We start from the raw sequence: 18,930 nt of genomic DNA on the forward strand, positions 1-18,930 counted from the left end.
CAATGAGGTAAAAAAATAACCCTAAAGTGACAGCTGAAGATTGCAGCAATCATTGGAACTGGTTAACATCTGTTCATGAGTCTACTATATGGAAAACATTAAACAGGTATGGTGTCCATGGAAGGACACCATGAAGGAAGCCACTGCTTTCCAAAAAAAAACATTGCTGCTTGTCTGAATTTTGCCAAAGACAACCTTGACACCAAAACGCTACTTGGAAAATATTTTGTGCACTGATGAAACTAAGGTTGAATTTTGGGGAAAAACATTCAGCACCACGTATGACACAAAAAAGGGCACCGCATACCAACATGTAAACATGATCCCAAAGGAGAAGTACAGTGTATGGAGCATCATGAATTGGGTCTGCTTTGCTGTTCGGGGACTGAAACACTTACTTTTGAAGTTTATCAAGAGATTCTACATGATAATGTCAGGATGGCTGTGCACCAGCTGAAGCTCAGTAGACGTTGGGTGATGGAGCAGGACAATGACCCCAAACATTTGAAGTATATTCTATACAGAATAGCTTTAAAAAAAACAACAATCCACCTTTTGGAGTGGACCAGTCAGAGCCCAGACATTGACCCAATAGAGATGCTGTGGAATGACTTAAAGAGAGCCGTTCACACCAGACGTTCTAAGAATTTGGCTGAGTTGAAGCAGTTCTGTAAGGAAGAATGGTCCAAATTTCCTTCTGAACGTTGCAGGTCTAATCCGCAGCTAACAGAAATGCTTGGTTGCAGTTATTGCTGCCAAAGGGTTCACTTATTTTTTCCACAACACTTGAGTATTTTGACAATATACAAAGGATTTTATAGATTATATCGCCAGCATCAGAAGAACTAGGCAATTTCCATGCAACTCTGTTGGAGTTTGAAACCTCTATTTCCATTTTCCTAATGTCAATGTTTTCCAAAGTATGCACTTATGGAGAGCGCTTTCCAAAACGACATCCAAGTGTGTATGAGAGGCATAAACATAGAAAAATCTATATGTTTTTAAACTTCAAGACAATTAGAAAACAGGACATTTCAAGAACAACGATTCATAATTTACTTTGAAAATGCACTCACGTGCTCGTGCCGATCCACCATGAACAGCAATCTCCTGACAGTTTAAATGGTTTGGATCGCCTGCTTGGATTATCACGGAGTGACCGTCTTGATTTGTGAGTCAGAGGAACTTTTGATCCTGAAGGTTTTGATTCTGGCTGATGGAACACGCGCTTCAGAGGAAGATGGGAAGAAAACACTGGATTTTCGTGAGGTTTGTATATTACATCCGTTTAGATATGTGCATATTTGCAGATGGTATATGCCTTTTTATCATTATACAAGACAGTTAAAAGTTATAAGGAACTGTTGAGGAGGGAGAATGAAACAGGCGAGCACTTTAACATTATGAGCTCAAACGCGTCTGCGATATGCGGACCATTGAAATGACACTGTGTGTCTATTATTGTAGTAACATGATGGCACATAACAAAATGAACCGTGACTGGCCGTTTACATGTCTCGACCACTTCAGAGGCAAGCAGCCAATTCTCAGAGCCCTCAAGAAACAATTCGGCCAAACAGGAAAATATATCGTCCGATGCAGATTATAAAAAAAATAAAAAAAAATATGAATATTAGCCGATTTATCGGCTTCTGCGGTATACATTACATTGATTTTTGCAGATAACTGATAACTCCAAAAAGGCAACTATCGGCATAGATTAATCTGTAAAACCATTTTATCGGTCTACCTCTACTAAAAGGGGCATGGGAACATGCGTTCACATTTCAGAAAATATGGCAAGAACTTGAGCAACAAAAACAACAGATTGCAGAGAATACAGCAAAAATAATTACTTTATAAAATTAACAGCTACATAATATGTGAGAAAATGTGCAACATCTGTCAAAGATGAGAGAATATTCTGACATCCAAAGTTAAGAATACGACATCGATCATAGCCGAAGAACAGAGACCCCTAAACAAACCAACTAACACAGAGGATTTACCAGCATGGACTGGGAAAAAAACATGGTGTTGTTGTTCTAGTAGACTGCAAGGTTTCAGCAAGAGCTCTCTTTAACTGTAACGGATGTGGTCTTGAAGCTACAATGAACTGCTGGAGGCCGCATGTATTTGGCAGCTTTAATCAAAAGATGTTGCATTTTAATTGTTTATTCCTCCATTAATAAATTATGCCTTTATTAGCAGCCTTGACAGCCAAGAAGTGTATTCAACAAATAACAGTTTAGGTCACCCTAACCATGGTAACTTCATGGTGATCTTTATTTGAACAGCTGAGAACAAGCTCAGACAGATTGCATCCTCAGCATAGCACAGAAGTGTTAATATCCTGATGTAAATTTCAAGCATGGCATTCTTAATTTCCATGGAGCTCAAGGCTTGACAACTGTCACAATGTTGCTAAAAACAGCATCCTTTGACTTCTATTCAGTGAGCTTATTATTTGTCTTTGTGTTGTAACAGGGGTTTAAAAGGAACTGACCCTCGTTTTGCTGAGACTTACTTTTTGACTTACCCAATGATTTACATAAATAATAGACATGGACATTTCCGAAATGTGAGCTTTAAATAGCCTTAATTTACTTAGCTACTCAACTCAAACAAAATAACAGCACATTTAACATTTAGTGAAAAAAAAAAAAAAGATACAGAAACCTCTAAAGCCAGCATTGTGGAAAACAGAGCACAGATAGTTCACAAATGTCTGCATTGAAGAATCTAGGGCTGCACAATCAATTGTATTTTAATTACGATCACGATTTCTGCCTCTCAAAGTTAAGCAAACAGAAGGTGTCAGCCAAGTAAAGTTGCAAATTATTGTTCATTTTCATTATAGGCTGTGTCTACATAGAACAAATCACAAGCTCTTTCCTAGTCCATTTTCACCTGACCAATCACGCTCTCTTCAGAAATTCGCTACTGACCAATCACTGTACATGCTTTCAAGCATGAGCTGAAATACAAAACCGCACCGCAGACGTTTATGAGTCCCGTATGTGTGGCGCACAAGGATAAAGATACGCTGTTCTGTGCTCGACGCACATTAAATTAATTCCATCTCGTGTTTTGCTAATGTATGTTTTATACAGAACAGCTTTGTTCGTGTTCGTTCGTGCACGTCGCTAACTTGTGCTGACCTGGTTATTTTTAAGCACTACCTCAGTTGCACATTTGCCTAAATTCAAATATATTTGGCCATAACAAGTGTAACTTAAGTAACCCCATGGCACTGGGGTAGTGTGGAGCGAGGAAGAGACAAGAGCATTTCTCCATGTACGGAAGCAGCATAAAAAGCTGTCAACGCTGCTGGTAACACAAAGAAAGAACACCGTCTTAATCAAAATAAAAAGGCTTGATTTTAATAAATAGGCTTCCTTCAAAATAGATGCTTAAGACTGTATAGCAATTCTGCATTGGAATTCTGCAAGGTTATTACAGAAATATATTACTATTCACCTATAGATTACAGAATGGGTATATCATAATAATAATAATTTAAAGAATGGATCTTAAGAGGATGCAAGAGTAACTGTTGTTATTAGCAATAATGAATGGGCAAAACATGCCTTCATTTAGGTAAAAAGGAGTCTTTTACTAGATTGCAGTTCTAACAACAACAGGTTTAAAATGAGAGCTACTAATTAATGTCATTTTATGTTTTTTGTTCTTTTAGAATCAAGCATTGGCAATTAAAGCAGCCCTGTAGAAGAATCTATTCTGACTGTTCAAATTAATCTGAAAGTTAAATCAGAAACAGAAGGTTGACTTTTAGTCAGCCAAAATCGGTCTGTTCTTATCGAAATACAAACACTGCCCCAGAGGCCAATGTGGTAAGTGTTGTTGGGCGTATGGGCACATGTGAGCTTAATTTTCCTGGTGAAATGTCCACGAAGGGGTGCCAAAAGAGAGTCGTAGAGCAACTTCAGCTGTACAGGGCAGGCCATAATATAGCGAAGTGGAATGCATATATATATATATATATATATATATATATATATGAACTGAACCCCCCAACCCAAACCTAAATCTAACCATAAGTGGAGTAAAAATGTAATGTTAGGAGGAATTTGCAAAAGACAGGACCCTCCAAAAACATATGGACAAACATAATATTCCTCCAGTGTAATGCACATTCTATTCTAAGGATGTTTAATATTAGAAAATAAACTGGCCTTGTTTGCCTTAAAATATTCCTAAAGATGACTTAAAGATAAGATTCCTAAAGATAAGAACCTGGTTAAAAGGAAAACAATATCTGTTATGGAGTGGGGGAAAAAAAAAAAAAAGTTCACTACCACAGTCCCAACTCAGTAAAGTGGTCAACTCATAGGCACAGTTAGGATATTCTAACAATTCCTATAGAAATAACGTGTTAATTAACGGACCTGTTGCCAGAGAGATAACCTGTAATGTTGATGAAAACCCCAAGATACAGCCTGTAATGGATGGCCATTAACTGGCTTGACCTAGCAGAGTTAAATTATCCAATAGGAGTGAACCAATACAAAACACAAAATCAACACATGTCAGAGGCAAAAGCAATTCTGTCATTCAACTGCTGTGTTCTTAGAGGTTTAAAGTCACCAAGAAATCAAAATTGACAATGATAATTTTTTTATGGAATGTTGCAGTGTTAATTATAAACTATTTATCCATATGCATAATTTGTTTTTTTAAATGCCCTCGTAATCTTTAATCAAAAACAGCCCTCTCCCTAGCAACGACGTCTCTTCTCTGATGACATGTTTACGGGCACGAGGTCTGAGCAATGAGCTTATCCAACAGCCAGACGAGTTTCAATCCATCACCACCAGCAACCTGTCATTCACATGAAACGATTGCAACAATTAGCAAACAAAGACATGGTGGTATTTTAGGTTGCTCCCCTCCCCAAACCCTCTACCCTATACCCAAAGTACTCTGGTTGCGTGGCCGCTGACATTTTACCCAAGAATGCTTCACAAAATGGGGTTTGTCAAACTTCAGCACTTGGCAGACACGGCTGTCCCGTTTGTGTACACAGTTGGAACATCACAGAGTGTGAAGACAAGTAAAACTAATTTACTAGCTTACTAGAAATAATCATAACATTTTAAGGAAGAGATTGTGAAATTCAGTTGTGATGTTTTGTATGTCGTGTCTGTCCGACAACCACATACACAAGATTTTTTAAGCCACTGTTGTTGGTAAAGCTTTCATTCAACAATCTTGCCAATAAATGCCAGTTTTTCTACAGCAGTTAAAGCATTACCATTGGGACACATCGAGATGCTCGAGGGTGAACTTGACCAACAGCCGCCTCATCCCGGTCACTCTCTTGGTTCGCAGTAGGTAGTGGCTCAAATAAATATGGACTGATTCCTTTGGCGAAATTTAGCAGTTGTTGATTGTCCTCATTCTTGTCCTCCTCAATAAAAGGTTCTTCAATGGAGGGTGCCGGTGATGTGTCAGGTGGAAAGTAATCCTCCACAACTGACTGCAAACTTGCATTAGATCTGCCTCCAATTAGTTCGCAACGGCCACTTTCTCCAATCCAAGCAATACACAATGGCATTTTTTTCTTCTTCGATGAACCGTTTCACTCGGATATACGTCACAATAGGGAAGAAAAATCGAAACTTCCGTTTCATGCCAACTAAGTGTTCTGAGGCTATTAGGTTAGGACTAATTAACTTACTCATTTTACACAGCCAGATCTGTAGAAACTATGATAAAAAGGCCCAAAACTGTTAATGAATAGCACAACTTATATGCATTGTTAGGCCATTATGTCGCTCCTGCTTTTGAGATCATGCAATAACTTAATCCTTCGTAAAGTACATTGTTAATGGCAATACTCACATACTTTGAGTATGTACTGAATTTGATGAACTTCCTTTTCGACAATTGATAAAGTAGGTACGCAGGTGTGTGGTTTCATTCCTGAACATACTACATACGGGAACGTGGGCTTAGTCTTTGAACCCAATATTGGACTTATGACATCCTAACAACAAAACTGAAAATAATTTGTGAAACAAGTAACCCAGAGGGCTGAGAGCGCTTGAAAGATCAAATGCCTATTATGCCAAAATCCTGTCTACGTAGGCAGCTCATTATGGTTTGAGATGCAGCTATAAACAGGAAAATGGAACAGGTTTCTTTTCCTTTAATTGTGTATACCTGGAAAATCCAGGAAAACAGCTGGAGCGCAGTTTTCTTTCCTGTGTTGATGCATTTTCTATTGAAAGAGGAAGTTGGGGTAATGGCACATCACATTTTTTACTCTGTCACAGCATTGAGCCACGATTTGCTACTTACTATATAGTAGGGATGGGCATTTATCAATAATTCGGTATACTAATATTTAAGCTCATAAAAAACGAATACTCGAAAATTCTATTATTTAAATGAAGGCAATTCATGAGAAAGAGACGTTGTAAAAGTACTTTTGTCAAAGTTTGCATCACCATTTAAAAAAAAAAAATACAAGCTCCTAATTATATCCAAAACAAGCTTATATTATGTCCCGTGTTGTTTTGATGGAAACATTTAAAACAAGCAAAGTACAGAATTAAAGCATTTAAGCTTACGCAAAGCGATGAAAAAGAAACCGCAAATGAAGTACACTGACGCAAATAAAGTACAGGAAGAATATAAACACTCGAAAAATAATAGTTATGTTTATATTGTATCTCATGTTTTTGTTGAGAAAAACAAGCATATCCACATGCTCCGTAAACTATACTCATTTATACACACCAGTTTAAATGATGGAATGTCCCCTTACCTCCCTGAGCTTAGTCTTTCTCAGATGCCATGTTTATTGTTAACAGAAGCATCGTGGGGATTAAGTTGTTAAGCTGTTCTGACAAGCTGCACATATACGAGAGTAAAGTGTACACCGCTTATCCAGTACATTTACACAGGAACCCAGCTTTCTCGCAGAAAGCCACATAGCAATAACCCGCTTTTTGGTGTCCATCTAAACGTACTGACAGAACGATTTGCTCATCAAACGGTGATCAACTTGTGTCCACACTCAACAGCGCCACCCAGTGCATTCTGTAATAACTGCCAGTTTTAGTTTTGTGTGTTCAGGATTTTTCATGAATCTCTCTGTATATATGGCCAACAAAGCAAAACTTTGTGAAATTCGAATAGTATTTTTCTAATAAATATTCTAACAATTATTGCAGAATGAACACTAGAGTATTCGACTATCAGTGCCCATCCACTTTTTCAGCCCCCTGGGTTCTGGAAGTATTTTCCCCATTCAATAATTCCATACACTTTTGATAAAATCCTTCATAAAATAGATGTGAGCCATGAACTAAACCAATCAGCTCTGAGGAAAATCACAACATCACAAACTTTGTTTTGAGGCAAAAAGTAATTGGGGGAAAAAAAAATATATAAATAAAATCACAGGGCTATTGTGTTTTCCAGTCGGGGGTACCAAAATGCACCACCGTCCTGCCCACCGGGCTATCTGAAATAGTGCAATCAAATTCCTACTTTGATTCACATTTTTTACACTCTCTTGAAAAATATGACCGTGGAAGTTGATCATGCTGATTTGTGAACAGTGAGGTTTAGCTTCAAAACCTGTATCGAGTACACAGCGCAATTTCTTATGAATCTCCATGCTGGAGTTATTGTTTTAAGAGAAACGCATGACCAATAAAAAGACGAAGCCCCACTTTCTCGTGAATGCATCACTTTGCGTATCAGAATGTTTTAATCCATGTGCTAACACACAAACACACTTTCATATCTGATATATAAACAGCATAAAAATAACTAGAGCACCATTTACTTGCCTCAAAAAACTCAAACAGCAAATGGCCTAGACTAGACCATGGTTCCACTTACCACAATGGCCATGCTAGCGGAGCGTTTATTGGAGCAATAGTACAAACCTCAAAAGAGGAAATTCAAGAAAGTAAATTCTTATCAATTCTTGCAGATGGCAGTACAGACACTGGTATCATAAAACAGGAGTTGGTTCAAGTCAGTTATGTGAGAGATAATGGTGACATATCCACCTACATGATCAAATGTCAGCCAGTTAAGAGCTCAAATGCAGCAGGTGTTTTAGTTGCTTTCGATGAGGCAATGAACACCATGGGTAACGAGGAAGACACATGGAAGGAGAAAGTAGTGCCTGCAAACTTTGATGGAGCTGCAGTGACGATGGGTGAGAAAACAGGAGTAGCTGGGGAGACTGAAACGAAGGATACCCCACATCATAACAATCCACTATGTGGCACACAAATTAGAGCTAGCCGTACTGGATAGTGTGAAAGGCTGCACCTGGTAAAATTTGAGGACACACTGAAAACCATCTTTAAGATGTACTACTATTCCCCAAAGAAGTGAAGAGAACTGACTGAAATAAGTGAAATGCTTAGTGAGAAAGTTGCACATTTCAGTGGCCTGTAAAGCACATGGTGGCTCCCAAGCAGGCTAAGATATCTGAAGGCTGTGGAAAAAAATTACACTCCCACTGTTGTGCATATGGAGAATATGGCAGGAGGAAGTGATATTAAGTCAGATGATGCTGCCAAAGTAAAGGGGATGGAGCAGGAGATGAAGACCGAGAAATCTGTTCGCTTCCTACATTTCAAGTTGGACTACAGCACCATATTATCCAAATGCAGTACTGGTTTTCAGCATGACAACTTATACATCACGCGAACAAATCAGTTAGTTGAGAGCACCACATCACGCTTACTCAGCCTAAAAACAAAACCAGGAGAATACCAGAAAGCCTTGCACGCAACGTTCACAGTAAAAGATGATGGTAACATGTGCTACTGTGGAACTCAGCTCACAAAAAGCCAGCGACCTGCTAGAAGAGGTGAGGGCACAGACAAAGACACCATTGGTCTAGAGTTTCAGAGGATTATTGACAACACAGTGAAGTACATGGAAAGCTTGAAAAACCTCTCTCTTGTTTCAAAGTTTTTGACCCTTCCACTCTTCCCCACCCCAGAAAAGAGCTGGCAAATTATGGGGATGAAGAGGTGGATTATCTTGTCACACATTTTGCCAGTTTGCTAAATGAGGAAGGAGAAAATTCCACAAGAATGGATGGATCTAAAAATTTGGCTTTAAGAGCACCAGGGTAGCAAGCTAGATTGCTTGTACAAAGATCTCCTCACTGAGAATCCAGAACACTTCTCATATATCTTGTTGTTGGTGAAATTAATTCTGACCCCAAGTCCATCAACAGCAATCTGTGAGAGGATTTTCCTGCATGAACCGAGTGAAAACATCATATCGTACTTTTCTACAGTCTGAAACACTGAATGACCTCATGCAACTCTCTATAAAGGGTGAATCGGTTGAAACTTTTTGCCCTGAAAAGGCAGTTAGTTCCTGGATATTTTCTGGAAGAGGTTCAAGACACCTGGAACATAAAACCCCACCAAGAACAACAAGCGAAGAAGTGGAGACTGATGCACAGGAGGAGAAAGCTAATGAATGAGATGCTATGCCCTCAACATCGAGTGGCATTTTCTCATCTGTGACTTCAGTTGATATCTCAAGAGTCACAATCTGACACGGACTGATTAATGTTCCATTCTGTTCACAGAAATTTCAGTTTCGGTTAGAACCAGCTCCATATTTGTATTGATGATTCTAATTAGATTATTTTGATTGATGTTTTGACTCCTAACCAATTTTCTACATTTAAAAAAAAAAACTTTTTTTTATTTGGGCTACTAAAATTCATTTCGGGCAACCAAAATCCGAAGAGTGCCTGCCCGAAGGCCTACCAGAGATTTAGAAATTTTGCGAGCCCTGAATCGGACAAAGAAAAAGGAACATGACTGTCTACTTACCATCTTTCATGAGGGCACCAACTACAGTCCCATGAAGCCTTGCGAAAGATGTCATTGAATAGAAAACTATGGGAATATATAAAACTATTGATTTTAGGCAGTTTATTATAAGTAGAGGAGCAATATATTTTACATTTATTGCTTAATATCCTGATATGTACGAATATACAAGTAGTTTAAGGGTGAAGGGAGATCGATTGATAGCGTCATTCAGTGCATCATGGGAGCGCAGGGTCGCCCTAAGGCATGTTTCACGGGTTTCGTTGGCCATGATTCTCTGATTGGTGGATCTTTCTCTACTGTATCATGGGTAATGTAGTGGTTTACCATGAATTCCACTATCAAACATGGTTTTTAAAAAATGGAGTTGAGATAAAATCAGACAGATGTCTTCAATGGAAGCATAACATCGATGAACAACTGCGCGGCTCACGGTGGGTCTGTCTTTACAAGTTTATAAATAATCATTGAAAAACAATTAATCTATGGGATAAATTAATGGGATTTTTACTCTATTGCTTGTCAGAGGCAGGCGGTATTTGGGGGCAGAACATTCTCATTATAGAGAGCATTTGATTGGACAAAAACGTGGATACGCCCCTTCGTTCAAGATGACACGTCCATGTTTTTGGTGTTTTTTTAGAAAAGACTTAAAATGTGCATATCTTCTAAAAGATAATTTCAAAAAGAGAGCATTTAGGAGTATACTAACATATAGATGACTAGAAACTAACATACATGGTCTAAAAGCCACAAAACTTCATCGACTAGATGATACTGAGGCCTTGGAATATATTTAAAAACCAGACGTGACCTGAGATCCTCTCAAATAGTCTATACTTATGTTATATGTCCGTATCTATTTGATCTCCATCTTATGTCTTACAAGTGCACTCAATTATGCGATATAAGTGGCTTAAATCCTAATGCAACCGCAGATTCAGGATTAAAGACATGTATTCTTACGTCTTTTCGGTCCTGCAGACACTCAAGCACAGCCAGGTTGTTGTTCCAGGAGTGTTTGGGGCAGATCCTGCTCACGTCCTCCCGACAGGCCGCCTCCTCTGCAAGCTTCCAGCCGCCGCTTCGCCGGGCCACGGGGGCCCCATCCACCGCCGCCACTTTCCCCTCTCCGGCTGGATTTTTAGCTCTGTCGGCATTATCCGGCGCATTTTCATTGTCTGGGCTTATTGGTTTGAGTCCACGAACAGAACAGGTCCAGCCGTTGATGAATATCAACAGCAGGAATAGCTGCACACGTCCACACGCCGCCATCTTTGCAAAGTGATATTACGCACTCTAGTACGGCGAAGATGCGGCTCATGAATATGAATTAGCACACGCAGACCTCCCTTCGTTGTCTTCATGTACCATGTATTACAAATATATCTGAACAAATTCTGGATTCCAGGATTGGTTTTAGTTTCACAAATCCAATCAGGCTTCATTAGGGTTAAATGGTATCAAGACGCTCGAAACCAACTTTATCAATTCAGAGTTTGATCCCGAGGTTATGAATAATTCACATGCGCGTTCACGTGAATGAAGCGAACAGCCAATCGCAAATTCAGAGTTCACTTAAACTAAGTTTAAACCTATCTAGTCTATCATGCTTTGTGATAGGCCACTGGAGCGTTTTGTTATATGACTAATTAATATGTATGAGCCATAGCCTTCACCGTACTAGGATTTAACATTTCTCGATGAAGCGGTGGGAGCTGGGGATTTACGGTTGGCGAACGACACAGGGTTTGAGATCAACCATTGGCCACGTAGACCGTGGATCACTAGATCAAGACCATTAAAAATAAACATGAAAATTAACACGTAACATTGGCGATGTGTCTAAATAAATTTTTCTATTTAAATATTCATTGTGTATTTTCATTTAAGTGGCTTTTAAAGTTGCATGGTGTTATTGTAAATACTTGGGTTAAATTATTGTCAATGTAAGTATATATATTTCATGCAGTGTGCCTATTGTTTTTATTTGGAGTCCCACAGAAACCATACACCTACCCTTAATCCGAAAACATAACCCTACCTTAATCCTATCTATAAATATTTATAACCTTAACCCTAATTTAGGCAAATGATACTCTCGCGAGACTTTCCCAGCCGGAGGGTTACCTTCTTGGGGAAATAATTTGACAGCCCTTTCTACTGTATTCCATTTATATGTTAGAGAGTTATTAGATTGAAATTATTATACTGTTATCTTACAAATGTTTGAGATATATAAAAAAAAAACCATCATGAAATGCAGCATTGGGGATGCTATAAGGAAAGAATAGAGACAGTCTTGAAGAAGGGTCTTGAAGATAACAGTCTTGAAGAAGGGCCCTTCGTCAAAAAATAAAATACAATTCTTATTTTCATTTGGAATGAGTAATGTGTTCACCTAATTCAAAATGTGTCTCCTTCCCAAAACATGCTGCCTGTCTCACTCTATGGAGCATGTTGTCGCAATGCCAACCTGTTATTACTGTACCTACTGTACCCTGTTGCAAGCTATGAGCAAAATCTAAACTGTTACACAATTGTGAAACAAAAGACTATTAAACACAAATATGTAAAAGGTAAAATACAAAAATATCAAACCATTATTTTAGCCAACAGAAAAATCTGTAAAATAACAAAAAACAGACCTCCATTTGCTGGCCTACTAAAATGTCATTTTGCTGTAAATTTTAACCAGCCCTTCTTTTGAGACTTTAAAGAATATTAAAGAAAATGTATTTGTGCAGACATAAGAGCTTGAAAGTATGTTAACCCCTTGTACAATTAAAATTCATATGACTGTACACAAAAGAAATGTACATATGTCCAATGGATACATTATATGAATCAAAATGCAACATAACCCATGAGTGACACATGTATTTTGAGTTAAACATTATTCTATTTTAATTTTTGTCTATTTATTGTGATGTACTGTATATGGTATTTATTGTGTGAATCGTCTATCTTGTTTAAAATATAGACTTTAATATTGTAGACTATTTCATTATTTACATTCATTTTATGGACCATGGTGGAAGAGCACTTTATTTTCTCTGGAACTGTTGCCTTTTTTCTTCATTACTTAAAGTCAATAAAGCAGGAAAAATTAATATTTTTAATGGGTTTTGATTTCAAACTATAAGATAATAGCAGTGCTGCACTGTAAACAAATGACTATAATTTGAATGGTAAAAGAATGTGAAAATGCTACAGAAAATAACCTTTAATTGGTTATCAGGACCAATCCTTTGGCAACGTCAATAAACTTTTAGCGGATTTCAGTTGTTTAAAAATGGAGGGCTTTCGTAGGCAGCTGTGGCTTCAAGCCATCAACAGAGCTGAATGGACTGAGGAGATCATTATTACACATATGTTATTAACTCCATATGAGGGTCCCGGATGTGATTTCCTCCAGTTTAACTAGCTGCTGCCAATCTGTCAGAAAGCTGTTGATCCACTGACAGATTGTGGTTGGCACGGAGAGCTGGGTCAGTTTGGGTGAAAGAACATCAGGCATGGTAGTATTGAAGTCTGAACTTAAGTCCACAAATAGGATCCTTGCATATGTCCCAGGTCTGTCGAGGTGTTGCAGAATATAATGCAGTACCATTTTGACAGCATCATCTACGGACCTGTTTGCTTGGTAAGAAAACTGAAGGGGTCTAGCAGGGGTCCAGTGATGTCCTTCAGGTAGGCCAAAACCAGTCCTTCAAATTACTTCATGCCCACAGATGTGAGGGCGACAGGTCTGTAGTAATTAAGTCATGTGATTTAATTTTTTTTGTGGACTGGAATGATGGTGGAGCGTTTGAAGCAGCAGGGAACTTCACACTGCTCTAATGATCTATTGAAGATCTGGGTGAAGATGGGGGACTGTTGGTCAGCACAGACTTTCAGACAGACAAGTGAGACGCCATCTGGTCCTGAAGCTTTCCTAGACTTTTGTTTCAGGAAGAACCAGCACACATCTTCCTAACAGACCATAAATGCAGGTTGAGTAGCAGGAGGGGGAGGGGGAGGGGGAGGGGGGGGTTCCAGGAGGTGTTGGTGTGTGTGTGAGACATGAAGATCAGAGTGTGTTTTGTGTTTGTGCACTGTAAAAAAAAGTTTACGGTAATTTTGATGCCCAATGTTTTATGTATTTCTACCATTTATATTATTAAATTATATAAACTTAATATACAAACCTTCTGGAACTATAAAAGTTTGCTTTTCACTTCAAAATGTATTGTTAGTCTCTGTAGTAACAACAAAAGTCCACATTCATGATTTCATAACACGAGTTCATAAAGAGTGGCCATTCCCAGAGCAATAATTAATACACATGTAGAGACAGTGGACAGTGTTAGTATGGGGCCTATGAAGCCTTTGGGTGAGATTTTTAGAAGTTCTTCAATCACTTGTATTAATGTACTATTTGAATACTCTATATGGAGTACTATTTTGTAGTTTTAGGTTCCAAAATGTTGTGTTAAAGATAAAAAAAAAGTTCAAAGATGTATAATATGTAGTTTACCATGTTGGTCTAGGGGGGTCTGGGAGTATACTCCTGGAACAGTGGTTCTCAACCATGTTCCTGGAGGCCCCCCAACACTACATATTTGGATATCTCCATAATCAAACACACTAATTTTTTTTAGTGGAGACTCCAAGATCTGAATTGGGTGTGTCGGAAAAGGGAGATTTACAAAATGTGCAGTTTTGGGGGTCCTTCAGGAAAAGGGTTGAGAACATTCTGTTCTGGTGACTTTTGGAGGATCGTTTTCAAGTTTTCTGAGTAGCCTATAATGTGTAGCATTATAAGATAAAAACATCTATAACCTTTTTTTACACAACATATTTGATCAAAATTACCTTTCACAAAATGTATGGTAAAAGATGGTAAAACAATGGTACTTTGATAATATGTAGGGTTGTCATAATCGGCACGTTGTTGTATCAGTATATTTTTGAGGCTTCAGTATATTAACATTAGCAGCATTTAAATATGAAGCCCAATTTGCATGCTTTACAATACACTCAGATGGCCGCTGTTTAACAGTTTGGCAAAAATGCGTTGGGAGACCACAAATGGATGATATAACGTATCCCACACATACACACACACAGGACGAGCTGAAGCAGGGCAGAAATGGCAGTCTAGAGTTATGAAAGTTTATTTTTTAAAGAATGAACATAGAGACTTTGATTTTACAGGTTAGTTTATGAAACTGCACAAACTGTTCATTATGCAATTTCTCTGTATGTAGCCTTGAACAGGTCTTTCATTCAAGCTGTCAAACCACAAAACGTCATACTTGTAACTGAAAATACATTGTGTAGGCTCTATGAAAGATACATGTTCACGATAGATTATCCAGTGATGGCTAGAGTAAATTATCTTTGTATACATTAAATGTTTTTGCAAATGCACTTCCATGTCTTGGCATTTGTGTGTGACTTGAGCTTGAATACAAGTGATCTGGAGTCAGATGTGCTACCATTGCACCACAAGGCCTGCCTTATTTCAGAGAAGCCATTTGTGGTACCTGCTTAGACGAGGGTTTTTTAAAAATGACCAGGCAATCTGTTTTCAGTGTGAGTTCCTCTACATGTTGTGCAAACTTAATGCTCAAACACTCTCAGAATTTTGAATGTCTTTGATGTCCCTTTAAAAGCTTAGCTGGTATGTCCAAACATTGGACGATGTCACATGCATCCACCTCTCCACACAACATGCCAGACAAAAACTGTCCAGCAGACTAAGGTTGGAGCATTGGTTATCCTTAGGGCGCTGGTTTGATTCTGGCTCGAAGGAGGTTGCTTTTAAGTTGTAGTGGCACAAATAACCTTGCTGTTAATAACACTGCATCTGAACTTATTGCGTTATGGTCATTTGTGGATGACAAAGCATGTTCCCTGACTGGGAATCCAACTCTGGCCGTAGCGGTGAGAGCACCTAATCCTAACCAGTATACCACCAGGGTAGGTCCTGTGTTGTTTGCCCCTGTACAGGAACTGAATGTTCTTGGTCGATAAAAAATGTGGCAAAGGAGCATTCCAGGGGGTCCCACATGGCCAAGTGGTCAGGTTTCATGGTTTTAACCCAGGCTGCCCAAGTTCATCTCCCATATTGAGCTTATGAGACGTTTATGGTATTCCTCCATGAAATACGTTTAGGGATTAGACTTGCAGATGAAGTTACCACAGAGTGGCCCACTGTTTGAAAACTGTGCAATTACACTATTGCTGAGCTGGTTGTAATTAGAACCTGAGCAGATGAAGAAAAAGACAACTGTATTTAAGGCCATCTTTATTGGATTGCCCTTTGGTGGTTTTTTCCACAAATTGTTTGTGGTTGTGAGGGGGATGCTTGTTAATACTATTTGTTTTTGCAAATGCACTTCTATGTTTTGGCTTTTGTGTGTGAAATTAGCTTGCATATATGCACACACACCTGACTTCAGGGAAAGAAGCTGGCTTGTTTGTGTGACACAGATATGAAGCCTGAACTTTACAGAATATGGATCCAAAGTTTGCTCATTCAGATTGTCTCCAAAAAAGAGCGTTTATTCCCTATAGAGACTCATCAACAGTTTTTCAGGGACCCAGCCATGCCGACTGGAGCCTGGTTAAACTCTCCTTATTGTTTGTGGCCTTCATCCTGCAGGACATAAAGGGAGTGAACTTTGGGCATACACCACCTCACCTAAAGTACATGACCCCGATGTGATTTAAACACGCAGCCTTACCTAAGGGCGTTGGGTAAGACCTGGTGGTCGATAGTTCAGCTGGTAGAGTGGAGGACTGTAGTTGGAGCATTGGTTATCCATAGGTTGCTGGTTTGTTTCTGTCTTGAAAGAGGTTGCTTTTAGATTCTAGCTCCACAAATGGCCATCTTGTCAATCACACTGAATCTGAACCTTTTGCATTGTGGTCATTTGTGGACAATAAATGTACGTTCCCTGACCGGGAATTGAATACAGGCCATGGTGATGAGAGTGCCAAAACCTAACCACAAGACCACCAGGGAAGGTCCTGTGTCATTTGGCCCTTTATATGAAACGAATGTTCTTGGTTGATAAAAAAAATGCAATGCATAAATCATGTGGCAAAGGAGATTTTTAACCAAGAGGTTCAACATGGCCTAATGGTCAGGTTTCATGGTTTTAACACAGGCTGCCTGGGTTCAACTCCCTTTATGTGGAAGCTTAAGAGACTTTTATGGTATTCCTACTTGAAATATGTTTAGGGATTAGATTTATGGATAAAGTTATCACAGAGTGGCCCTCTGTTTGTAATCTGTGCAATTACACTATTGCTGTGCTAGTTGTAAATAGAACCTGAGCATATGGAGAAAAAAAACATTACATTTAAGGCCATCTTTATTAGACTGCTCTTTGGTGGGCTTTCTCACAAATTGTTTGTTGTTGTAAGAGGGGATGCTTGTTAATACTGTTTGTTTTTGCAAATGTACTTCTATATTTTGGCTTTTGTGTGTGAATTTAGCTTGCATATACTGTATGCACACACCTGGCTAAACTCTCCTTATTGTTTGCGGCCTTCGTCCAGCAGGACATACAGGGAGTGAACTTTGGGCGTACGCCACCTCATAACAGGCTGGAATAAAGATAGTACATGACCCCGACATAATTTAAACAAGCAACCTTCTGATCTGGAGTCAGATGTGCTGTCATTGCACCACAAGGCCTGGATTCTTCGAGATTCATACTGTAATGTTCTGTGTGCACTTGTTTCTCCTATCACAAAAGAAATTCCTTGTGTACGTGAGAACACTTGGCAATAGAGCTCATTCAGATTCTGGTTGTGAGAGGGGATGTTTGTTAATACTATATGTTTTTGCAAATGTGCTTCCATGTCTTGGCATTTGTGTGTGACTTTATCTTGCATTTATGCACACACCTGACAAAAGGGAAAGAAATTCAATGAACCATAAACAATTAATGAGCATGCACCTGTGGAACGGTCATTTAGACACTAACAGCTTACAGACGGTAGGCAATTAAGGTCACAGTTATTAAAACTTAGGACACTAAAGAGACCTTTCTACTGACTCTATAAAACACCAAAAGAAAGATGCCCAGGGTCCCTGCTCCTCTGCGTGAATGTGCATTAGGCATGCTGCATGGAGGCATGAGGACTGCAGATGTGGCCAGGGCAATAAATTGCAATGTCTGTACTGTGACACACCTAAGACAGCGCTACAGAGAGAGAAGAACAGCTGATTGTTCTCACAGTGGCAGACCACGTGTAACAACACCTGCAGAGGATCGGTACATTTGAATATCACACCTGCGGGACAGGTACAAGATGGCATCAACATCTGCCCAAGTTACACCAGGTAGGTCCTTACCAGACATCACCAGCAACAACGTCGCCTATGGGCACAAACCCACCTTCACTGGACTAGACAGGACTGGCAAAAAGTGCTCTTCACTGATGAGTCATGGTTTTGTTGGTCAGACTCACGTTTATCGTCGAAGGAATGAGCGTTACACAGAGGCCTATACTCTGGAGCGGGATTGATTTGGAGGTGGAGTGTCTGTCATGCTCTGGGGCGGTGTGTCAGCATCATCGGACTGAGTTTGTTGTCATTGCTGACAATCTCAATGCTGTGCGTTACAGGGAAGACATCCTCCTCCCTCATGTGGTACCCTTCCTGCAGGCTCATCCTGACATGATCCTCCATCATGACAATGCCACCAGCCATACTGCTTGTTCTGTGAGTGATTTCCTGCAAGACAGGAATGTCAGTGTTCTGCCATGGCCAGTGAAGAGCCCAGATCTCAATCCCATTGAGCACGTCTGGGACCTGTTGGATCAGAGGGTGAGGGCTAGGGCCATTCCCTTCCAGAAATGTCTGGGAACTTGCAGGTGCTTTGGTGGAAGATTGGGTTCAAATCTCACAGAAAGAACTGGCAAATCTGGTGCAGTCCATGAGGAGGAGATGCACTGCAGTACTTAATGCAGCTGGCGGCCACACAAGATACTGACTGTTACTTTTGAATTTGCCCCCCCCCCCACCACCCCCTTTGTCCAGGGACACATTATTCCATTTCTGTTAGTCACATGT

At 39.4% G+C, this 18,930-nt stretch overlaps 2 protein-coding genes across 3 annotated transcripts in view; one reads left to right on the forward strand and one right to left on the reverse strand.

Annotated features, from left to right (window-relative positions):
* The window catches only part of glg1a (golgi glycoprotein 1a), a 40,336-nt gene extending 29,206 nt beyond the window's left edge, over positions 1 to 11,130 (reverse strand). For both annotated transcript variants that reach the window (XM_052119784.1, XM_052119783.1), the window contains exon 1: positions 10,821 to 11,130. In XM_052119784.1, the coding sequence (XP_051975744.1) occupies positions 10,821 to 11,129 (309 nt within the window). In that variant the 5' untranslated portion in view covers position 11,130. The remainder of the gene's footprint in view (positions 1 to 10,820) is intronic.
* si:dkey-234i14.3 (fibulin-7-like) overlaps positions 1 to 18,930 on the forward strand; it is a 180,502-nt gene that overhangs the window by 41,018 nt on the left and 120,554 nt on the right. The window lies entirely within an intron of this gene.

Source organism: Xyrauchen texanus, chromosome 46 (genome assembly GCF_025860055.1).
Source record: "Xyrauchen texanus isolate HMW12.3.18 chromosome 46, RBS_HiC_50CHRs, whole genome shotgun sequence".
NCBI lineage: Eukaryota > Metazoa > Chordata > Actinopteri > Cypriniformes > Catostomidae > Xyrauchen > Xyrauchen texanus.